Below are 25,997 nucleotides of genomic sequence, written 5' to 3' on the forward strand. Positions count from 1 at the left end.
TTTATGTCAACACTAATGCTGTTACTGTTGTGATCAAGACAGGCTCCTACAAATCGTTGTGATGTAATATTGTATTTTTTTATCTTGACATTTCACCTCTCAACCAATCTTCACAATATCACAGATTTTTATAATGTGGAGGAGCCCCTGATGCTGTGGCCCAAAGGCAGTCTGAGAGGCTGTGTGTATGTGTGTGTGTGTGTGTGTGTGTGTGTGAGAGAGAGTTCATGCTTACACTCCGTGGGGGCCATCTAGTGGCTAGAGCATGATCATACAAGGAGGACAGAAGATCATTTGCTTGATCCAGATGACTTATTTTCTGTAGTACAGGATGTTTTTCCACTCTTGTATAAGCAGACAGATCAGGTTTGAGTGTTTAGGACTGAAGAAATGAGCTGTTGAGACTAATTACTTAGTTGATTTGGACAGATTATCATCTTGGTAATGGTATGCTATTCTTACGTCCTGTCACAAGATGAGCTAATTTCAACGCCTACAATGTTTATCCTCATCTGTTCCAAGATTTCAATGGGTTCTTCCTTGGATCATATCCCACCCCTTCACAAAATGTTATGGAAATCTGTCAGGTGCAAAATCCTGCTAAAAGTCAGACAAACAAACAAGCAATGAGAACATAAGCACCTTGGTGGAGTAAATAAGTCAAAACACGACAGTAGAAACACAGATTTTAGATACGTTTTTAAATAACTTTATTCTGTAAGAATTCTCAAAGTGAGGGATGGTTTCTGTTCTTATTCAATTCCTCTTTGAATAAAATATTATCTTTTCAAAATTGCATTGGCTTTCTTTTAAACAGACACCTGGAATTATCTATTTACAAAAGAAATCTGTTAACAATTGTATTAGAATTCATTTTGACAGTATACTCAATCTGCCTCACTCTCCCAAACATCAAAATACTTTTTTAAAAATTTTAATTACAATGTTTTCGCTTGGTACAAAATATGCTGTTTCACAATTTTAAATCAAGTCTTTTAATCTTAATTTTATCTTCATATCGCTGACAATGTGGGAGTATGTACAAAGGGAAGGGGGGGACTGGTGTCATGTGATCTGATGCGGCGCCTCCAGCATCTCCATCAGGAAGGTGTCGATGGGCGTGTCCCCGATCAGCTTGAAGAAGAACAGATGCTCCAGGCACTTGAGGCCGATGGAGCGGAGGGCGGGCAGGCGGAGCAGCAGTTTGGCAAACCTGGGGAAGAGGAAAATAAAACTAAGACCGAGCCTTCATATAAGCCATCATCAGTAAAATATATTTTTTTAAATAATTTCCTATCATGTAGTGCATTTCCTACCTGCCAGGCTGATCTGGGTATTTCTGTTTTGTATATGACTCCAACGAAGCATAGACTTTTTCCCTCAGCCCTTCGACCTCTGGTGGGTTCGAAAGACCTTTTGCATCTGAAATAAAACACAAATTCAAAGTCATATACAACAACATAGAAATCACTTCTGTTCCATCAAACATCCACCTGCATTTAAACCTATTTGAAGAAAATAAGACCGAAACTTTCCTGATCGCGGATAAATCCACAGATTTACAGTGAAGACATGGAAAAAAACATATCTGCTTAATAAGTAAGCAGTGGGATAATATGTCACATTTAACAAACGACTCGGATAATTCAAAATCCAGAGATAACAGACCTGGGTTGAAGAGGACGATGGCTCGAAGGCAGCCGAGCTCTGTCTTATCCATCTGCATATCTTTCATTTTAGATACCAGCTCTGTCAGTACTCTGCAGGGGAACAAGAGAATTACATCAGAGAGTTAACCCTCATTTTTCTAAAATAGACTAAATCAGATGCTAACCAGTAATACAGATGTGCTTTGCCTCCAATTCTTAGCAAACATTTTTTAGAAATGACCTCCAGAAAATTGAGTCTGGACAGTATGTAAAGAATATGAAGAACACAGCAGGAGGTTATTCAGTCAGATCTGTTCACAACAGGAAAATGTCCCGAACATTGAGTGAGGGATGGCACCTGGGTAGAGCATGAAGGAGCCAGGACATGACGTATTAATTCATGTTCTTTGTTTACAGAACAAATGTTCAGTTACACTTCCTCTTGCAGTATTAGAGATGCATTACAAGTCAGGTTAAGTCATCATTGCTGACGTTTAGCTTCTCAGTTGTTGCCTTATCTGTTACGTACCTATCAAAGATGGAGCCCACTCCTGCACTGTGGGCGCTGCTCCTGTGGACATGGAGGCCAGTCGCCAACAGGATACCGTCTTTTACCGTGACTGAGCGATGTGAGAATGAGGCGATGAGGAGCTCGTTCCAGCCTGGACACAAAAAGAAAACAACTGTGACTTCTCCCTCTTCCTGTCGATCCCTACCTCACAGGCCAAGTTTCTCTAAATGATCCGTGACAATATTTTATTACCTCTGCCAAAGAGATTTCCATCTGCGTTTGTACGTTTGCTATGTAGCTGGATTGTGCAAAAAATACAGGGTGGATTTCCACGAAACTTGGTGGAAGGATGTGTTATCGGTCAGGGAAGAACCCCATTAAATTTTGATGTGGATCTGGGGGTGGATCTAGGCTTTTTTTTTCTCTTTCATTGAATTGCGATACGCATTCTGTTTGACATTTTCACCGATTTCCTCAGGAATAATTCATGGATCTTGATGAAAATAATCAGTAAAGTGGACTGATCTTGTTGTTTGCAATTTCATGCAGCATGCATGAATTTTAAGGGGACTCCTGGGCCATGGCAGAGGTAGGCACTTTACTGAGTGGGATTCTAGTTCTGCTGGAATGGATCGGCTGTCCCATGTTTCTCTTAAAGCTAAAAGAATCCCCATTAACTTTGCTGTGTGACTTTATCATGGTGTGTGGAATTTGTCACCAGCAGGGGTCAGCGTTGTTAAAGCTGCAAACCGCACTGCTGGGACTGAGAAAATAGTCCAGTTATATTTGGTTTCATCGCTCCATTAAACTACATGGCAAAGATGTGTTAAGTGACTGTAGAAGACTAATAATAGAGGGTCTGCCTGAGGATGAACAACTGCTAGGATGTAGCAAGGCGGCTCAGGGGTTAGAGCGACCGTCTTCTAACCAGAAGGTCAATGGTTTGCTCCCAGTCTGAGTCTCCTCGTCCATGTGTGCTGAACCTCTCCTTATAGAAATAGTGCTGCACATAGATGCAGTGTGTGAATGTATAACTGAACTATGAGCCCACCTGCTCGTAGTAGGATGACCTGGTCGTCGAGCGGGAGTTCGGAGAAGTGCGGGATCCTTTTGGCCCACTCCACCAGGGTGAAGAGCTGCTTGTCTGCTGCTTGGCAGATATTGGTGACGGGGTCGTTCGTCTGGAGGGGGAACGAGTAGATAAAACGTCAAATCGACAGCGGCGCTGGTGAGCACTTCCGCTGACATCTGAACATGTCTATCAGCAGCTAGAGCAGGTGCAGCTGAGACTATTTTATACTGCCTTGTAAACCAACAAATTCCACTCAAGACCTGTGAAAGTTTCAGAAGTCAGTTTCAAAAATGATCACAGAGTTGAGTTACCACTTGCACAGGGTCACCGGAGCTCAGCAACATGAGCTGCGAGGGGGTGAGATTTATAGCAGGGCTGTTGTGTTGGATTACATGAGACTGTGCAGGTGTACTCAATAAAATCAATATAAATCAGTGTGTATGTCGCTGTTAATTTATCGCCCTATCAGAATAAAGGTTAAATAAAAGGTCAAATTATTTCTAAATGCAAAACAACAAAGACAGGCTTCAGGGCAGTTGTCAGCAGCACTGACAGTAGCTTGTCTGAGTCATGGAGTTGCAGTTAAGCCTGTAACTCCAACTTGATTACCAATCAGTACAACATTTAAACATGGATCAGGCTGCATCAGTCATCACACAGGATATCAGGACCTACATCATTAAGAAGCACATTCTTTACTTAAAGGTCCAGTGTGTAAGATTTAGGTGAAAGGGAACTATTGGCAGAAATTTAATGTAGAATAATCCTCATGATTTTTTCACTAGTTCATTTCATCTAAATTATATAAATTGTAGTTTTCTTTACCCCAGAAAAGGCCCTTTATATTTACATACTTTATATTTACATCGAGGGGACCCTCTCTACGGAGGCCGCCATGTTTTTTACATTAGTCCAGACTGAACAAACTAAACACCTTTTGAGTTTTTATGACAACTGAAGCTACCACAGGTTCTTTTTCATGTTTGGAAGGAGAGGGTGAGGTGAGGGGTGTTCAGCTGCAACATACAACTTCAACACTAGATATCACAAAATCCTACATACTGCACCTTTAAGCAAGCACTTGTTCCCTCATTTGTTAGTTTCCACCTCAACCTCAAATAAATAAATCCAGTGTTTAATAGTTGTAATCTGTAACCAGATTCAGCACGTGAATATGCAGGATATGTAGGCTGGGGACAAGATTTGGTTTCTGGTTTGAGCAATCACGTTTGGTCTCCACAGGTCAACAGTCGGTTGTCACTGACTGAATGCATCAGCTATTTAGCTGTAGCTATTTGCTACAGATTGCTTTTATCTTTTTGTCTACACTGGAAGCCCTAAAACATTGGTCGTTGCCCCCGGGGGCTGCTTCGTTGTCAGGCTTTAGCTGATGGGCACAGAGATTGGGACAAAGCTCTGTGTCTGTGATCCTTACCGAGTGTCCAGGACTGCCTTCGCTGTACGTCTCTGTTTTGGGCTCCACCGCCAGCTCAGCATCCAGGATCTTGTCAACAGGCATCTCCTCGTTGAAACTGCTGGTAGATTCCACCTCGATCTCCCCCCGCTCCTTCCCACGCTGCCTCTCTTCCTGCACCGCTGCACACACACACACACACACACAAACACACAAAATAAGCGCATATATTTAAGGTCAAACCCCCACGCTTAATCTTCTGGTGCAGATATTCATGGCAACATAACATCACTGATACAACAGTAGCTCTGCATCTCTCAGACCTTAATGTAACCTCTGAAGCAGATTCCCTACATTACAAAATATCTTCCACATCTGCTTACTCATGGAACATTTACCGGAAATCAAATATTCAAATCCAGGACTAGCATTGTCACGGTTGCAACATGTATGTCCATGTAATGACAGAATACTGAAAGTGGTTGTGCATCAAGTTAAGTTTCAGACATGAACATTTTTTACTTTTCATGTATGAAGAACACAGCAAGAGAGCGTCTATTCTCTTTGTTTTTTTTGTTGCATCTGCTGCATGTTAGAAATGTCATCTACATGCCCCCACTTGCTTGCTGTGAATTTTCCGGACATTCTCACATGGGCTTACTTAGAAATGTAGCTAGGGGGCTGGCAAGACAAGTCCCGAAAAAAGGTCTGGATTAACTGACTCTGACGTTTGCGTTCTCACATTCAGCCCCTCTGGAATATTCAGTACATGTCTGAAAGCTGCTTTATTGACATTTTCCTGCATTTCAGTCTTAAATCATTTGTATCTTGGAAAACTTTGGGATGCAATATATTCCTACAGGGTTGAATACTTCATGTTCGTAATGAAAACGCCTGTTAGGTTATGAAAAAATGAAACTCCTCAGGCCCACCTTCTCTCTTCATGCCCATGGCCAGGCACTTCTGGTAGCGACAGTATTGGCAGCGGTTCCGCTGGCGCTTGTCAATCAGGCACTCCTTGCTGTCTCGACACGTGTAGGTGAGGTCTTTTCGGACTGTCCTCTTGAAGAAGCCTTTGCATCCCTCACAGCTGTACACACCGTAGTGCTTCCCTGTGGACACAAGAACCACCACATCAAGTTCCTCTCTTTGAGGCAGAACCTCGCTGTACTTCAGGTTCACAGTGTGGAATATAAACACATGTTTGGAATAAGGATAGAAGGCCAATAACCACAAGAGGAGTTTGCCAGTTACAACCTAATGAAAACCCATTAACACAAAAACAATACAGCAATGAAGAATGTAGCAAGATGAACAATAAAACAGGTAAATGCCTGACAAGTCACCTTGAAATGAAGTTATCTTCCCTCCAATCACCTGTGATAATCTTTATGTGGGAGTGAAAGTGCAAAATGTCCTCCATCCTCACCCTTACCTGAGGAGCGGTCCCCGCAAATGGCACAGATGTGCTTGGACATTCCCCCAGGGCTGGTACACTGGTAGTTGATGTTCCCCAGGTTCTGCAGCCCCGGCGGAGGCTTGATGTCCTCCGAGCTGCTGACGCTGTTCATAGAGTTCATCTGAGGATGACAGGAAGAGAGAACAGAGACAGAGGTTGAAGCTGATGTTGCCAGAACTGAGCGAACAGAGCAGAGCAGAGGAGGAAGCAGAAGGGAAGTAAGAAGTGAAAAGTGCTAGGCAGGTCTCATGATACTGCCTCTTCCTCTATTTTCTCAGTTTGTCATCTGTGTGCCCATATTATCATTTTCTACCCCCCCCCCACCCACACACGTTTATTGTGAAAGTGTCGCAGGGTACGATCACATGCTCGCGCAGTGGGAGGAGCTGAGTCTGAAGCTTGTCAGACAGGTTTTTCAATGTTTGTTGACAGGGAGAGGCGTTGGGAGTCACGTGTGCAGAGAGTGCAGTTCTCAGACTTGAACAGCAGAGGGGGCTCCTGCGTTGGGTCTTCAAACTTGGGCGAATGGAGGAGATTTGAATTGTTAAAGATGTTGATGCCTCTAAACTCTGCACGATTCATTGGATCCGGCCTAGTTCTAAATTTGGAGTTAGGAGCTTCTTATAGCGGCGTCCCATCCGGTTTTAGAAAATTCACACCTAACACATTGGGACTGATGTGTCTGAGGTCCCATGTGAAACTAAAGGAGAGTCATGAGACAAAAAGGTGTGAACAACCCACTGAAGTTAGAATAAGTGAGACCCTCCAGCACTCAGTGGAGATAACAGAGCCTCTTCAGTGAGATTCCAATCATGTTCAATGCCGGGCAACTCTTCTGACTTCCTTCGACTTTTTCATATCTCTGTCTCTCTTATCTCCTGCACGCCCTTTGACCCTCTCCTGCCGACCGAGGGCCAGGTGGGACCATGGGACGCATGCATGATGTGCACATTTATGTTTGTTTATTTGTTTGTGTGCGCACGTCTGCACTCCCACTGGAAGCAACAAGGCTGACCTACATATCCCCTCCCGTCCTATATATTTGATGCTGCTTGACATATAGGACAGTCACCTCAGGCTCTTCCTATCATTTATTTACGAAGTGCACTTTCTTATGAATATCCTCTAATGGCTGAGCTGAACTAAACTTAGGACTCTGCGGCTGTGACCTCACAGCAGAAGGAGATTATACAAGAGATTCTTTTTTCTTTCTTTCATTCTTTCAGTTTTTCCCACAGAACACTAGTATTCTACACCGCCACTGGCCTCTTCATCTATAGATGCCCCAAAGGCTGGCAGTCACACTTAAATGAGCATTCAGCCCCCTGCGTATTCGCTCATCGGTGAATCAGTACCGCACAGTTATTCCTCTTCAGTGCACAGTTTTCACAAATAATTAATTTTACACATGTACAGCTTGAGAAAAATAAGCCTTGTGGTGAGCTCAAACAGTGGTTCAGACGCACATTCAGTTTCAGACAGACAGCATATTGGTGCCAAAACGGCTACAAGCACTGTATATTATTGATGCGTCATACATTCTTTATACAGCACATGGTATGAAGACCACACTGCATCATACATGTTAGGTTTACCCCCTTTCATGGGCCACACGTGCTCTTCAATAGTCTTGAACTAAGAAATCTAATCTAATCAAAGAGAAACTGGTACAATTGGTAATAATGTTGTTTTGAGATTCACTGTGCAAACATATCAAACCATTCACCAATATTTGATCTGTTGAGAATTTAATCTAAAACTTGTCTGATAATCGAAATCGTATATTTTGGAATATTTGCTGGTTTTCTGAGTCTTCCATCAAAACTAAAGTAAATATCAGATATAATGACATAAAGAATGTGTCGGTTATGGCTTTGAAAAATTAAAATGAATAAAAAATATTTTAACATTTCACAGACCAAATTATTTATCAATTAACTGAGACTGATTAATGAATGTTAAAATTAATCCTTGGATGCAAATTCAATATAATACTAAAAACATACACAGACAGGTAGAAGGAGCTAAATGAGGATTAAGAATAGATAAAAAAAATATATAAAGAATTAATAATGAAGTTAATGACAAAGTGTGCATCTCAAAGCGCAGGATTAGAAGCTGCCATCACTTCCTAATTGTGATGGCAGTAATGCATCATACAAATAAATGCTATAAAAATAACTTAATGTTAAATGTGAGCTTTAAATGGTTTTGTTGCAACTAAAAGCAGCAGTGAAACAGTCAAAGACAATTGAAAAATACTTAATAACTACGAGTTAAACACTTTTGATTGTATATGTAAATATTCCTGTAATTTACAACATCAGAAAATAACAAGATGATAGCAGAACACTTGAATATCACCATCATGTATGCAGAAGCGTAATATTCAATATGCTTGTGTTCATTGCTGTCACCCCATGACAGGCTGGTGAACTCCAGTTAACCCATGAAAACAGTAGCACACGTTACATTACACAATGACCTGATGGCGACTTGGTCACTGGTCGTCTGTGGCAGTCAAAAGACGGTGACACCGAACAATCATATTAACTTTGACTGTCCCTGAAGGCACAGATCCATATTGTGATTAAAGCAACGTATATGCTGTCCACTGTGCCCTGCAGCACTGGCCTCAATCCAGCCTCTGAAGCACAATATGTGTGTGTGTGTGTGTGTGTGTGTGTGTGTGTGTGTGTGTGTGTGTGTGTGTGTGTGTGTGAGAATGTGCAGAAACACACCATCATCAAAGCATTAAGCCTTGTGGGGTTTGTAGTTCATTCTATGGACCACTTTGCAAGTATATCCATTAGCTCTCTGCTTCTCTTGCAGTCCGATATGCCAAAGAGTAAAAAAGAGCAGTCCTGTGCTATTTATATATACACCTGCTATAATAACCAGTATGATGCTGTAAAAGGAGATTCAAATGAGTATATAAAGGAAAAATAAGCAAGAGAAAATGTCAGGGAAGGAGAATAAAACTAGTAAATATTGAGGCTGTCTCTATGTTTCCATAGTTGGAGTGTATCTCTTAAGTTCCCTTGGCCTATAAGCAGCAACACAGAACCCACCAATGACCTTTAGGGAGAGTCGGTAAAGGTCAGTAAGGGGAGGGAACAGTGAGAAAACCCAAGGTATGCCTGCCAAACACATTGGATATGGCTAACCTTCAATGTCCCAACCACTGCCGAGATTCCAAGAGCAGAACTCACATGATCGACAGCAGAACATGATAGTTTCACACAAACAGACTTTGCAAAAATTAATTTGAAGGAAGATAAACCTCTGTTGATGAGAGCGCAGCGATGAATAGAAGACCCTGTCTGATTTTAAACATGAGGCTGATTTACAATATTACATCTGGAACGCATAAAACATCATAAACTGATTATAAACCATCTTAATTGTAAAATATGTTATATTTAAAAAAACCTTACAAGAAGTCTTCTAAGACAACGTGTGATCGCCATCAAAACACCTGCACATTTTCCTACCTGTGGACTGCCGAGAGGACCAAAGTTCATGTTGGGCGTGGACGGCAGTGATATAGAGGGAGAGCCCAGGGACGATGTGATGACGGGGTAGGGTGAGGCCAGGCCATTCATCGGCGAGCCCAGGTTGGACATGGGGGACTGCAGGGGCCTGGAGGTGCTGATGACTGACGGGTGCCCCACCATGCCACCCATAGGGGGCGGGTGGGTGTGGGCCGCACTCATTGGCCCCGTAGAGTCTGGGGGAAGAAGGAAGGTGTGTTAGAGAACAGAGTGAAGACGATTTATATTGAACAGTGTCAGATACGCCAGTGTAAACAAAGACAATCAAATACAACAAATCCTGTATTTACAGTGTAAATGTTTTCAGTCATAAATATAAAATATTAATTAGTACAAAGAAATACTGTATGTTGTAACACGATATTACAACTTGTCAAACAGGCATCATAGAACATAGTATATCACCTTAAAGTCAACATCGTAAAAGGGACATTTATTACTAAATAATTTCAGTTTTAAAACACGTGTAATCTCTGCTCCGTATACACCTGACGTCCATGTGACTGTGGAGTTTTCATTGCCCTAAACAGAGACTTTTGGAAATGCGCCTGGAGCTGTTTTAAATTTAAAACAACAGGGTTGTGTTTTCAGTGTGGCCACGCAGAAACTGAGACGACAACGATGCAGACAACCACCTCTGCTTCCTCAGCTAGTCAGCCACAATATATCCTTGACTCTTTTCCTGAAGCCTCTGGTAATCATTTTCGACTACCTGTATCAAACACAGTATGGTTAACAAATTACAAGCGTTGCAAACCCTAAATATCAGTAACACTTCCACCTACTCATTTGTCAAAGCAAAGAAATCCCTGCTCTTACATTTTCACTATTGTTGTTCTTCATTCTTATTATTTTTCTGCTACTTCAAGGTCCAGTGTGTAAGATTTAGATGAAAGGGAACTATTGTCAGAAAAAAAATGTAATCCTCATGATGTTTTCATCTAAATTGTATGAATTGTAGTTTTCTTTACCCCAGAAAAGGCCCTTTATATTCAAATACTTTATATTTACATCGAGGGGGTCCTCTCTATGGAGGCCGCCATGTTTTTTACATTAGTCAAGACTGGAAAGACTTAACACCTTTTGAGTTTTTCTGACAATTAAAGGCTACCACAGGTTCTTTTTCATGTTTGGAAGGAGAGGGTGAGGTGCGGGGTGTTTAGCTGCAACATGCAACTTCAACACTAGATATCACACACTGTACCTTTAACAACAAACTGCAGACAGGACAACTTGCTTCTTGTTTAGAAGCACACACATGCCAAGTGTACAGGAATGGTCATGCTTCCGTATGGACCATTACTGTATATAAAGATGGATGACATGACAAATCCCCAAAAGTGAGGCCAAACATTTTTTGCCTCCTCCATGTTAACAGTTGAAAGAACTTTTTCTAAAAGATGACTTATTTCATTTTAGGTTGCTCTTGTCACACTGACATTGTTCAAATGCACATTTTTCTGGGAAGTTTGCTTTTTGATTTGATGCTACAAAAACAGGGGTGAAACGTCATGATTGACAACTGAGACTGACTCGCGATTAGTTGAGCACATGTATCAGCAGGACGTTGCAAATCCACTCCACTAAAACTACTGCTCTAAATGACATCACCATGCAGCGCAAGATGGCGACACCCATATCCGATATCTTGGCTTCATGTTTTTACAGCGGGAGGAAGCCATCCTTTTTCATTTGCAGTCTGTGTTATGGATGGAGATCATTTGTATAAGTGAGCTAAAATGCTCATCTTAAAGCAGCACTGAGCAGTGTGATGGGAATGCACTATATCATCCCCACTGTGGTTACGAGCGTAAAACATACAGTATGGGAAAATGACGTAGTCGTGGAAAAACTGGTTTTCATCTTATAATCAAAAGCTTAAAAATACATTGCTGACCAACAGTGCAATATGCATGAATGCAGTCAGAATGTTGTGTCCACCTGATTCTGGTCACAGGGTGCTGATTTTGCTTTGCATCCCTTGATGCAAACTGACAGGCTGGCATTTACATAGATGACCTACTTAGAAAAGCTGTCAGTCAACTGGGTAACAGGTTGTGGTGTGTAATTCCATGCATGTGGTGTAGCTGTGAGGACATTCATTCACCATCAAGCCATATTTCACTAAATATTGACAAACGCATACAGCTTGTACATGTACAGACCAACATGTAGAGTACACATAATTAATACGTACAAATACCACAGGTTGTCACATGCTCTGGTAGAGACAGATGCAATGAACAGTGTGTCTCTGGGCTAATGTCATTGACTCATAGGAATGAATAAAAAACATTTCTCTATGGAAATGTTACTGATGAAGAGTGACATACAGTTAATGTTTGTTTTTTTCAGAATGGCCAGAAAATGCAGAAGCTCTTCCTTGTGTGTCAGTGAACCATCCCCCACCCACCTTTACACACAGTTACACACATGCACGCAGTGTGATACTGGGCCACTGTTCTTAGTTAAATGTCACATTCCTGTGTGCGTGTGTGGGCGATGGTATGATACCCTGACACACAATGAAAGGCACCTGTTTGAGTTTATAAAAAAATGTAAATGAAGGTAATTGTTCTTCTTTTCCTCCCTCAAAGCTCAACAGTGTGTCAGAGATCACAGTTTTTCGTGTATGTTGCCGACCAGCCAATAGGCTACATGACAGAAGGAACAACTACGGTATAAGTCTAAAAAAAAAAATTTTTAAAAACACAAAAATGGGCGAAGGCTCTGACCAGCCAAGACAAAACGAGGAGCTCGAACCTAAAAGAGAGTTTCATGTGTCACATGAATGTAGTGTAAGAAAACCATGATTTGCACATAATGCTGCCGCCCAGTCTCCACAACACACTCAAACACGCCACAGTCATGTCAAACAGTACTGAGTCTACGGATGAGAAGAACCACAAGCACAGCTGAGCGCTCAAAACAAACCACAAACCCGTAATGTTGCAGGAGGCTTTCGCCTGCAGCACACCATATGGCAAAGAAACACGAAGATGGGAAGATAACATCTGCCAGAACAACATCACCTGTACAGACATGGCCCCAAATGACATAGTGAAAAAAAGGTATGATGAACGAGATGATATGTGTTTTATCATCTAATTACCTCAACGAGGATATGAGATTAGGTCATTAAACATTTCGTAAAACATAATCTGGATTAATTTATAACATATATTTCTTAAGATAATTTTGTGATGATGACAAAGTCTTAACAGAAAGATTTTAAGTTCATCATCCTCTAAGCTGTCAGCTTTGCTGTAAAAAAGTTTTTTGGTTTTTTTTTTGCCCTAGTTCTGAGAAATAACTTAAAGTTTCTGCCTGTCAGTTTCCCTGAAGTGACTAACATTTGCAGCCTTTTTATAAGTGAGACAGGACCACTCTTAATACTTTGGAATACTTCTGAAAAGTTGCTCTGACACTTAACCTCTGGCAGTGATTAAGTTTAACATTAGGTTCTGTCCCATTGGAAAAGAGAAGCGTAACCTCTATTTAAAAAGAAATGGAAAGAATGAGTAATGCAACACAGTTGCTTTCAGATGTCAAGGATTTGGGGAAACAGTCAGAGGATCGTCACATTGTCTGCCTGCCTGTTGCACTTTGTGCATTGAGACACTCTACAACACACAGCTGGCCATTCAGTCCCTCTCTGGATGCCAAGGAACAGATGTTGTGCAACTTCCTGTTTAGCAGCTAGACTATAGCCTCCACCCCCTTTCTCGCTCGCCCACTTTCTCCAGCCCTCCATGAGTGATCCCTGGCAAGCAAATATGTATCAGGGCCTCCCTCTCTCTCCCACAAAGCTGACTTTATACAGGAGATTTATTGCACTGCTATATGCACGACAGTCAACACTTTACACAGTATTCTATGGTCTGTGATTCTCCAAAATGCACAGCTCAGATTTAAGTTCTGCAGTGGCAGGCGTGTATCCCAACTTTTTAGAGCACGTTTTTCTCTAATCAACAAGCTTACATAATGGATGAGCACAGGATGGGTACAGCGTGTACTGTCTCAGTTTGTGCACTGACCCCTCTCTTTATGCGCAAGGCAAATTCCCTCCGTGGCTCATAACTTCTATTCTATTCTGGAAGTGCTGAGTAGAAGATCCAGCTCCAGCTAACAACGTACCAACGGGTTCTCACAATCATCCTGGACCAACATGTATCCAGATGTAAAATATGGCAGGATGAAGGTTGTGATGTGGACTCACTGAAGACACACACACAGCTACATTTTTGCATCTTAAACCAACCTCGCTGTCAAAATCGGTCAAATAAGTCATTGCTACATTTCGAGATGATATGATGAAATAATATGTAACAGTTATTAATAGGTAATATATTATTAATATAATTTGATTAAAAAACAATTAGACCTATGTTATATATTTTGTTGGTTTGTGTACTTATTCAACATCATTGAAAATGGTTCAAGCTCAGAGAAATCCACAATTTTATTCAAGGTAACGCATTTTAATTGCGTCATATCAAGTTAACTTGTGGCTTTACCAGTCTCTGCTGTTACTTCTGGGACAAACGACATATGAAAAGGTAAAAACACTCCTAGCCAGTTAGCCAGTTGGCTGTTTTTTCTATACACTGTTTGTACTGGTTACTCATAACGGCTTATTTATTGTTGTTTGCTGAGCAACCTGAATAAAATGTTCATAAATGATTTGCGCTGATTTGCTGGTGGCGAAGACAACAACTCCCATGATCCCACGTTGCTTCAGGACTTCATCAAACTAGGCCTTTTGTTATTGTTTTGATTGAGAAACCCCTAGTGGCCAGAGTTACATATCGTACATTTAATGGCACATTTTTAAAGTGACTTGTTAAGCAAAAGAAAACCTCTGTTCTCAAAGCAACATTCTCTGATCCCAGCTATTCTAATGTGACTAAATAATGAGCAATAAAATATATTTGGGTTTTAGTCTGTTCCTCACACAACTCAAGCAACTTCAAAACATATAACCTTGAGCTTAAAGAATTTCTGACATCGGGGAGTGTGTGTTTATGTCTCTGTGTGTTTGCAAGTGTGTATATTTGGAAGGTGGCCAACATGTTCAGCGGAGGAAGCATAAATTGGCCCAGAGCGGCTCAAAGGGGCCTATCCTTGAATGACCCAACTCAACCGGCTGTTCCATCTCAATTCTATGTAAATCACCTCAACACAAAGAAGCTTGTGGAATGTACAGCCCCGTCACACGTAACACGGCAGAGACAGAGAGGTACAGTAAGGGGGAGGTTGTTCGTATAGACTGTCTGAGAAACACTCTACACAGCTCTCTGAATTGACCAAGATTTAGCTGCAGTGCTTCCTGTCGGTCGTTGTCTAAACGCATCAGGAGCAAACAAACAGACAGAGCAGCGAAGGGCACCTTTGACCGCTGGCGTCGCAAATCAAAGGTCGTGTGTTACCAAACTCCTGAACTGAGTTTAAAAGAGTATCTATCTGCAGTAGTCAACAGTTGGATCTGAATGAGAACGGGATGAATGTTTTACAATGTACGACAACAATAACATTTACTATTTTTTAAACAGAAATGATATTTTCTTTCTTTTACACACAGGTAATGTAGTTATACTATAATGCAAAACAATTAATTGATTCATTATTAGAATAAGTGAATAATCATAAATCATATCGCTCACGTTTTGGGAAATTTCACAACTTCCTGGCATTTTATATTAGGACATTTGTCAGATTAATTCCCAATAATATTAAGGCCAGACTAAACTATGTAACTTTGTCCGCTAGGGGTCTCTCAATCAAAACAATAACAAAAGACTTAGTTTGATGACGTTGTGAAGCAGTTGTTGTCCTGCCGTAGAAAATCTACCAGACGGGACTCAGGCAGAAGTCATGCTCACAGATGAGGTGCTGTAGTAAAGTTTTGTTCAAGTTACGCTGAGTTAAGCTATGAATGATCCATTCATGATCCATCACAAGCAACCAATACAAACAGTGTAAGGAAAAAACAGCTGACTGGCTAACAGTGTGTTTTCTTTTGTAATTCGTTGTTTGCCATGGACGTTGTAGCTGGATATGACGCATTAAAGTGTGACCGAAATTAACAACTCATTACCTTGAATAAAAGTGGGGATTTCCCTGGGTTTGGATATTGTTGGAAACATTTTTGATAATGTCACCACACAAGTCAACTTAATATATGTAATTGTTACATATTAGATCTTAGATATGCAGCATATGTAACTTGTCATTTAAACTGTTACACTTTTAAGATGATGGTATCCTTTCAAATCATGATGCTGAAATCGTTGTTTTATTTTTCAATGCAGACAAGTAATCAAAAACAGAGCAGCAGTGTAAAACCATTTCTGGTTTCCTGCACACAAACAGAACCACAACAGCATCATCACCATCAATCAGCTGCTGAGAGCGGACAGAGCCACAAATATAACCACAAATGCATCACACTGATCTGATGATCAACAGGTTTAGAGGGAACATTGCAGACCACAAACCCTCTAAATCCTTCACTGTTAATTACTGGGTAGTGACTGCATGGACCACTCCACTGTGTGGTAATTCAATAAGCCCATGGCCCACTAACTAATAATATCTCTGTCTGAAGAGCAGAGCAGCACTGGGAGGCTATCGAGGAGGTGGGGGGGGCAGTATGGGATAAATGCCTGAGGCGGGGGCAGCAGATCCCAAACACCAACAGTCTCAATACCTATAAGATTAGCCACATGAAGAGGGATCACCAGCATATACAGCGATCTAATACCTTTTGTGTGTCTGCAAGTGCCGCATTGATGTGTGCGTGCGCATCCCTGTGCGTGGCATGGCTGCATGCACGTATTTGCGGCCTTGACCAAATGACAGAGCGCAGAATGCATCCTAAGGTAATCAGATGGACAGCCTGCAGAGCTCATCAGATACAGCACACATGTAATTAAGAAATGTCTTCGCCACTGGTCCAGCTCACTAGCGCTGGCTGACACACACACACACACACACACTTGCACACACTTGTTTTCTGTCACATTAAAAAAAAGGAAACAAATAAATTGTCCATGCACACGAGCGCAGAGTTGCCACCATTTAAACATTCATTTCATTGCTAAATGAGGTTGATGTCTGATCAGTTGTGTCAGTAAATCCTCTTATCCCTGGGTAAGTATCTGCAGCTCAGCAGGCCAGCTGTCAAGAAGGCGGGAGCCCGAGGAGGGGGGGACAGTGCCAGATTGGAAGGAAGGGAGCGGTGGATGGATGGATAGACGGACGGGATGGGAGGATGGATGGGGGAGGGTGTGTGTCCATGTGTGTGTGTGTGGGGCGCTGGCAGGATGCCACTTGCCTCCCAACTCTCACATGATCCGACCACCACACACACATGCACCTAATCTCTGAGCCTGGCTGAGAACATTAGATCATCAATTGATTTTTCTGCACAGCTTAAGCAGATAGAAATAGTTACTGATGAGAGAAAACAGATATCTTTTAATATTCTCTACTGTTTCATTCACAGCAAAGAATCCAACGCTGCTTCAAGAACAACTGTTTATGTTCTGTCGGCCTTTAAAGAGAAAGTTACACAGCTGAAATTCTTGCAGAAAACTTAAGGAAGTAGAAGAATGTTTTCCATAAAGTCACACGGCTGTGACAACACAAGCACTTCAGCTCGTGTAGTTCTCTGACCCCAAATTCTGCCCGGTAGTGAACTCTTCCAGTGAACTCACACACACTATCCGACAAAAGAAGAGGAATGAACTCTGCTTCCTTTCTCTTTATCCCCATATCTCTGTGTTTCTTTAAATGAGCAAAAGAAATCCTAATTCCCGCTAATTAACATACATTACATTCTGTATTTCCCATATGTAAGCTGTTGCTGCAACCACTGTGAACCGTTTTACCCAGAGGGATCAATGAGGAGGCCTGCAGCACTGAGGCAGGGAAAAGATAAAGATTGTTTTGCAAGTGATAAAAAAAAAAGTTTGGAACTTAAACAAGAAGAGCTAACATGAGTCTGCTTGCACAGACAGAACAGGCTGACCAGCAGTCCAGGAAAAACAAACAAACAGGTGGACTTACTGGCCTAATGCAAGGGCATCCACCGCTGTGACTCAGTCTGACAGGAGTTCCTAGAAGTGGTTTCTTGGTGTTACAGTGGCTGGTGAGATGGGTATGTGCTGTCAACACACACACATTGTACACGGCAACCCATTCATCTCATGCTGTGACCTAGTGAGTGGGACTCGGGCGACCTGACCTTTGGACCTGTGACCAGATCCCAGAAAGAAAGCAGCAGCAGCTATTTACAGCAACAGTTGACTTGTGGTGATGTGGCGTTTGACACATACAAACACGGATAATGTTTAGCATAGTTTGTAAAGTAGCATTTAACAAAAAGAAAGTCTGCGGCGGATGGGAACTTCTGTGTTTTTACCACTATTTGATCATATTTCAAAAGTATTGGAGACCCTGAGATTTTCACTTGATGATGATCATTTGTCTTATTACAATTTACCATCTGTATCAAATATAATTTCAATCCATCTATAATAGCTGTTATTAACTGATGTTTTCATCTGGACCAAAGTGCTGGTCTGTCTGTAACATAATGCATCGTCTGTTTTAATAACGGGTATGTTTTAAGATAAATTGTGCCGAATGTATTTTTAATGTCTGAGAATAAATTACTGTATAACCTAAATTTTGTTAAAGCATTTATTAAACCATAAAAGATTGTTTTTATTTTAATTAAATGTTCCTAGTGTTCCTATTAAATTTGAGGTTCAAATGAACATTTCGCATGTCATCAATAACTGCAGCTGACAACATTATGGATTTAATCAGCTGTGCCGAACATCCTGCTGAGCTTAGTTTAGATCCACAACAGAAAACCTAGACATAGTTGGTGGATAAGCACATATGTTTTGTTATTTTGGGTCAAAACCATAAAATGCTTTGTGAATACGGTGCACTATTCTCAATCCTTACTTTACCAGAGGCCAGGTGCTCTATCTACACATCACCCAACACAAACATCAGCCAGTCAACAGGCTAAGTACAGTAAGTGTGTACAGAAGCTCTCATCAACACCTCCCTAACACAGGAAGCAGGGAGAAGAAAGATAACTCATTAGAGCGAGCGTTGATGGAGGGATGCAGGGGTGACAGAAGGCAGACACACAGAGAGAGAAAGCAGAATGGAGCGGGCTAATAGGAAGGGACATGTGTCGAGAGACAAACAGATAGTGAAGGACAAGGCAATGAGAGCTGGAGGCGTCCCTTAAAGCTGAGTGGCATCCACACTGACCACATCTGAAACCTAAAGTGAGTCACAAGCTCTTGATTGTAACATGCATCAGCAAGGCCTCATTGGTTAAAATGATCCAGTGATTTTAAAGGAAGCAAATAAGTAACTGGAAATCTATATATAACAGAATATAACATTAACAATCCATAGGGAAAAACTGGAAATGCAAATATATTCAAAAGATAAACATGTCCTGCAACAGTTGCATGTTTCTCCCACTGGGGAAAGAAATTCAAAACAACTTGTTCAAAGAGTGAACAGGGATTAGAGGCATTATCGCAACAGTGGTGCAGACATCTTCTAAAACAAAAAACAAACAATCCCCACGCTGACTCCGATCGCTGCATTTCAAACAACAGACACACACAGAGAGGCAGGAACAAAACCGCAGCTACTCACAGTGACCATAACCTATCTCCCTCCCAGTGCTTCCTCCAGTTGCAGGTGACGCCACGGGGTGCCACATGCCTTCAGTTGCGAGTGTCGGCACAGGCAAGGGCGCCTGTCACTCAGGACCAGTACTCAGACGCGAGTGATGTCTTGGTGACACACTAGGGAAAAAAAAGAAAAAAAGAAAAGACGTGGACACTCTGGACATCAACCACTTTTCTGTACAGGAACAGGAACGGCAGGAGAAGGGGAGAGGGGAGGGGGGGCGTCGGCAATGAGCAGAAGAGGCGGAGTCCACCAGCGCCGGTTATAGGATTACCCAGATTATCCTTCCCCAGAGATCAATCCCACAGGAACTGTTTGCTGCCTGACTGCTGCACAAATCAGCTCTTCCACCGCCCACTCATCTCATGTCTCTCTCTCTATGAGCATTGGTAAAACTATCTGTTCAGAGACACCTGTTGTAGTGGCAGCGCAGGGTATGAGGCATGAGGAGGGAGGGTGGTCACGCTTAAGGATACAGTATTGCCAAAAGTTTCCGATTACTCTCTCTTAAAAGGGATCAAGACTGGAGAGCATGGGAAGACAGTGCGACAATGATGTTGCTTTAGTCTGCTGAGGTTATTATGTGTCATTGACATTTCCTTTGACATTTTCTCCCGTTTTTTCAGAATATTAGTCACCGAATGCTGCCTAATATAAGCGTGGTATAAATGGAATGTGAGTGTCAAAATAGGAAATGACAAGGAGGATAAAGAATTCTCTTCAATCTTCCCTCAAAAACATCTGTAACTCCCCTCAATGCCAAGATATAGCTGTGCCATGCATTAATGGTATACTGTTGTGGCCTGTGTGCACATCGTTAGTATGTTTGTGTGTTTAACAAGTGTTATAGCATTCCAGGAAGTCAGGAGTTGTCCTTTTCTGTGCTGTAGAATGGTCAAGCAAAGCAAGACGAAACCCCACAGGCCAAAAATATAACTTGAAGGCGGCAAGGAACAATGCACGACAAAACCTTTGGGGAATCTAAATAAACTGCATGCACGGATACATTCAATCTTTAATCTGATGCTTGTTGAGCACGCTTTAAAAAAATGTTGATTAAAAATGGTTTTAGCGGGGAAAAAAGCACTGAGATCGGCCTGCAAACACTTTCTTGGACAAAAACCTCAGCAGCGCACACTCTTGGCCAAAGAAGTATGTCCTGTCATTATCACCAGAAAATAGTCTATTCTAATAAATGTGAACTTGGCACTGATTTAAATCTGCAGCTGCCGCTTTTAATTTATCCTGCCATCCTATCAAATGTCTTGTTTGCATTGAAGGATTGCAGGAAAAAACCTGAGACACCTACTGCAGCATGTGTGCATCTACTTTACTTACTTGACTTATCAGAGTCGAGCCTGTATGTGGCTGGATCAGATATCTATACAGTTGAGCTTGAGGGACAGCCAAAGGTAACTAGATCCCCTCGGTGACAGTAGCCTGGCAAGAGAATCAGACTCGGGCTGGACACTAGAAGAGGAGCAGACAGCCGCGGAGGACAGACACTCGCTAACTCCCACTTCACGAATCCCGCAGGGAGAAGCGAAAATAATACAATCCTCTTTAAATCCATGCAGTGTTATAACGCGTCGTGGCCCACATAAAAACTGTCAAATTAACCCTGAGAGCCATAATTAGCATTCAGACATGTATATGAAGATGTGGAAGGAGGATAATGGGTGACTCTAAATTTAGCTTGCACTCAAATCTAAACTCCTTAAAATCTGTCATTAGTGCCCTCATGTGTCTACAAGTACAAATCAAGCAATGATTGCCCAATGTAACGGAGGAGGGACACAATCACGTAAAGGAGAACGCAGAATGCAAAAAATGGGTAGAAAGATGAAAAAGAACAACAGTTTTTTTCCCTCCAAACAGTGACGTCTCCATGATCACGTTAATGGGTCCAACCTTTCAGCTGTGGGTGGGAGGTAGGGCTCCCACACCAAAAGAGCACTCAGAATAGCAGCAAGGTTTACGGCTTCATGTCCCTCAATGGAGACGTTTAATGAGCTCAAATGTATTTAGCTATTACCTGTTGCTGCCATTTGGTCAAAGAGCACTTTGGCTGTTCAAGTTAAATCCCACTCAATCTCACTCCTGTTAATGTTAGCAATGAGCTCCATGGTTCTTAAACTTCCAAATCTTTGGGACTGGCTCAGGGTACAGGGCTGCAACACATGCCATCCAAGAAGCTTGAACCTAAGAATATTCAGTGTTTTTTTCTTGATATATGAAGACAAAAATGTAGTATTTATAATTTTTTATCTAAATACTTAACTAGAGTGTCACTCAATAGAGAGCATATCAATACCATGGCAAAACAGTCCCTTTATGAAACCACATTTGATCTGCGCTAACTTGCACACACTCTGAAATACACAAATATCAGTCCCCTAAATATACCAGATTTCTTTCCGAAATAGATCTATCTCACAATGTTACAGAACGTGTAAAGAAAATCTTGAATCCGCCCCTTGATCCATATCCACACCAATAGTTTATGGGTCCTTCCCTGACGAATAACACATTCTTCCATTAAGTTTCTTGGCAACCTGTCCCATAGTTTTGCTTGAAAACAAACAAACCAACAAACGGACAGAGGAACTCAAAACCTCCTTGGTGGAGGTAACAAATAAACCAATCTCTGAGCCTTCGGTAAGCCTCTGGGGTCTACAGCTAATGTTTCAGTGCTTCTGGTGTTGACAGTGGATAATCAGGCCAAGATTCCAACTCTGTTCAACATACACTGTTTACAGTCCGACTAGTTTCTTTACCACGTGTGACAAGTGTTTCTCAATACAAAACAAACATTTTTGTAAGTGTTTTAGAGGAAGAGGACATTTTGGCTCATACAGCTACCTGCATAAGAAAACAGACACATTAAAAAGCCAATAGCTGATGCATTTCAGTCAAATCCTGCTCAAACATGATCAGTCATATTCGAAACAACGATCCACAATATCTTGTCCCATGCCTACAGATTCTGCACATTTAAATGAAGAATCTGTTTTTACAGATTACAAACAATCCAACAGACAGGGGTGGAAACATAACCTCCTTTGTGGATATAAGTGGGCAATCAACAGTGTTTCTCCATCTAAAATATGTTGCAGTGATGACTGGTAATAATATTGGTTTGAAAGACACATGAGCAAATAACATTTACTCTCTTTGCACTCAGATACTCTGTTAGCAGGATAACAGTGTATTATTTGATGTAGAACGTAGCATGTCTTTAGCTGTTATGCCTTTCATTTCACAGCAGAATATATTTAAAACAAACATGCATGCTATGATTAAAATCAGAGGGAAGTGTCATCCATATGTACATGTTCAATGTGTGCTCATGTGTGACAGGTATGTTGTTATTGGATTATTAGCAAAGAAATAGCTTAATACGTCTCATAACCTGACACGGCTGCAGCCCGTAGGCCTTTCAAGGTTCTCTGCTTCATTAAAGCTGGAATTAAATCAAGGCTTTGACTTTCTTCACTAATGACTAATTAATGGAAATTAGCCCTGCAGAGAATGGCCTCCTTACGCCCCTTCTTTTCCCTTATCCTGTTCTCACAATTAGCACCCACTCACACACAAAAGACAGGCAAGTCTTTTTACACTGGTGCATAAATACACACACACACACTCAATCAAAAGTGCCCAGGAGTAAACCCACCGCGCGCATTGTGTGCTAATGCATGTGACAGCATTGAAGGATTGCAGCTCTCAAACTGCAGAATCCTTGAGTAAATACCTGAAGAGAGCCCCACCCTCTCTACCTGTGTGGCTGACTTCACTGTGCAGGAGTGGGTGGTGGGTGGGGAAGGCTCTGTGCTGGGATCGGCCATTAGAGAAGCAGGTTTTAATACTCCTGGGACTTCACAGTCAAATTTTTAACACCCACATTCTTTAAGTCACATGATATCTTGGTCACATTTTGTTGCCGTGCATATAGGAAGTCTGCAAGTTAGCAGCCGTGGAAATTTAGGCATGGAGCATGTGATTGAAGGAGTTTCTCTTCTTGCTCCCAGTGAGTGTGTGTGTGTGCACGCACTGGGAGGTGAATCATTGACCCCTGGCAAGTGATGAGAGTTCACATCAACTAGGGGGACTTCTTTCTCCACCTCCACACCCCCCAACCCCCACTACCCTACACTTCCCCTTTATTTTGCTACCTTCACTCTTCTCCATTCTGTCCATCCTCTCGGCCGTCACTTCCCTCATCTTTGAGCTAAATAAGTTCCCACATCTCAAAAGTCAGCGCGTCTGGAATCACTTCCACTGACGGAATTAAGTTGGTTTTTTTTAAACAATGAGAGAGAAAAACGCTGACTGTGCTCGATGCCCGGGGCAGGCCTGCATTAAACCTGCTGAAACATAACATGTCTGGGAAAAGGTGAGTGGATCACAAAACAATCCGCACATAATCAGCAGTCTGTTTTTCTTTTTCATTTTTTGACTTCACACTGCCTCGCCTTCGCCTCACTCTAATGACAGATTCCAAAGGGGGATCATCTCCCATTTCAAGAAATGGTTATTGTTTATGGACCTATTTTCATTATCAGTTTCACTGTGTGGGCTGTTTATACCAAAATACATCATAAATAACAGTCATGAGCCAAAACACAGACAGTGGTTGTGGCTTTGCACTAAGAAAGAACTCATTGACTTTTTAAAGTAAGTAAATGCACGAAAAGATATGAACTGTCCTCGTCCAGAGTTCAACTGATACCAGTTTACAGCCACTGCTTTTAGAACTGATGTGTTTATTCCTCATATTTTCAGTGCTATTAAGTATTTTAATGGTATAAAAAATGACAAACATTTATTGTTTAACCCAGATTGCCTCTGTGAGGCAGAAAAAGCTGCTGCAGGATTACTGTGGGACCTCAAAACTCCCCACTGAAACCAAGACTGATGACATTCTTTGAAAAGAGAGGCATTTAAATGGTAGAAATGCATCTATCACAACCAAAGTTCATGATTTTGTGAATGTGCCAAAAATTGTATCCCACACAGGAATTTTTCCAACTTTTAAAGTCAGTTTTTCTAGACCTACAGCCTGAGGAAAAACCTTGGGATTATTAGCAGAGGACAACAGGACATGGTCAATAACAGACAAACTAAACTGAAGTACACCCATAATCAGCATAAATCTTGGGGATGCCTCCACTGCCTGATCAGAGCAAAGTCTTTTAAGGCAGACAAGAAAGCTGTGTAGCCCAGGGGGACTATTCTGTACACTGTGGGCTTCCCTCTTTGCCGCTCTCCCATCCAGATGTCTCTCTTATTCCCCCTGGGAAGCCACATTCATTATGGAAACAATTTTCAGCCCCCTCCAAATGGTGCCGAGATATGTGGCGATAACATAAAGCGGCTGCTCAAAGACCTCTCTTTCTGTATTTGTGTCCTTGTAATGCAACACTAATATCTTTCTTTTCTTTTTTACCCCACTGTAAAGGACAAAGGTTCAGAGGCACATGCCATATTTTCTCCTGCAGTGGTTTGTGAGTGAGTGTATTTTGCAGGGAGAAGAAGAAAAAAACATCACATGATAAATGATGCATATAGTGTGTGACTCAGTGAAGCTCAATAAGCCTCAGACTCCCTCTCTCCACAGTGAGGCTGATCTAAGGAGGTTTAGCTGTCATCAACACGTACTGAGCACTTATTTGGCACATAGGCCTTCTTCTATACAAGTATCCTACATGCTGCCATTTAATTCTGCGGATCTAGTCGATAACAGAAAAACAGCCATCAGCTAGTTCAAGTTCATCTTTTTACAGAGTGAGAACTCACGTCAGGCTGTCACTCAGCTGAACCCAGCCACAGCAGCAGCAGCGACCAGGGCGCGTCTCCCTCCCTCACACACACACACTGTTTACCATGGTACAAGTTTGTTGCTGCAGAAATCCGCCATTCCTCTAAGGCTCCTTATATACGTCCACCCCAGACCAATAAATTGTGCGTTTGTGTCTCAAACTGTTTAGTTAGAGACGTGCGACAAGCTGCCATAAATTACATAAGCGCAATTAAAGTGCCAACCTCTGACCTTGCCTGACCGGCGCGACCACCGCGATCACCTGACTTTTGCAATTGGCCGCATTGACACTTTTTGCAAAATAAAAAACTGAGTGAAAGAATACGATCACTGAGGCAGGAGAGCGGCAACAACAACCGGGTTCAGCGAAAGTGCTTTTGCGCACGGAGAGACTGGAGCGGACTGGAGAGAGGAGACGCCATGAAACAAACGCACCCCCCTCCTCCTCCTCCTCCTCCTCCTCCCTTCTTCTTCCAAGAAACAAAATGCGCAGCAGCACCACAGTCAGACACGGATCTAAACACACCGTAGAAGTCGTACTTACTGAGGTGTAAATACGGATCATTACTGTCCATACTGTGCGAGTGGCTTGCGTCGGTTTCCTACAGTCGGTGCCGCTCCGCATCCCAGCGCATTCCTCTCCCAGGCAGCCCGGCTGAACTCTGCTGTGAGGCGGGCGGCTCTACACGGGGGCCCAGCGAGGGGGGGGCGGCGGCAAAAACAGGGCTTCTCCCAATGACAACAGTGGGTCCGTATCAAGCTGCAACACGATCATGACGAAACAC

The 25,997-nt window shown here is 42.1% G+C and overlaps 1 protein-coding gene across 2 annotated transcripts; it reads right to left on the reverse strand.

Moving 5' to 3' along the window:
- Positions 1-686: 686 nt before the first annotated feature.
- rxrgb (retinoid X receptor, gamma b) lies at positions 687-25,997 on the reverse strand. Of its 2 annotated transcripts, XM_020081425.2 has the most exons (11): positions 25,757-25,973; positions 19,356-19,507; positions 9,600-9,835; positions 6,082-6,226; positions 5,579-5,758; positions 4,668-4,828; positions 3,212-3,341; positions 2,179-2,311; positions 1,669-1,760; positions 1,317-1,422; positions 687-1,213 (listed from the first exon to the last, which is right to left on the reverse strand). In XM_020081425.2, the coding sequence occupies exons 2-11, from the start codon at positions 19,420-19,422 to the stop codon at positions 1,066-1,068; spliced, it is 1,398 nt and encodes a 465-aa protein (XP_019936984.1). In that variant the 5' UTR covers positions 19,423-19,507; positions 25,757-25,973; the 3' UTR covers positions 687-1,065. The 2 variants fall into 2 exon arrangements, with proteins under 2 accessions (XP_019936984.1, XP_019936986.1); XM_020081427.2 differs by lacking the exon at positions 19,356-19,507 and having other exon boundaries at positions 25,757-25,997.

This window comes from Paralichthys olivaceus, chromosome 3, assembly GCF_024713975.1.
Source record: "Paralichthys olivaceus isolate ysfri-2021 chromosome 3, ASM2471397v2, whole genome shotgun sequence".
Taxonomy (NCBI): domain Eukaryota; kingdom Metazoa; phylum Chordata; class Actinopteri; order Pleuronectiformes; family Paralichthyidae; genus Paralichthys; species Paralichthys olivaceus.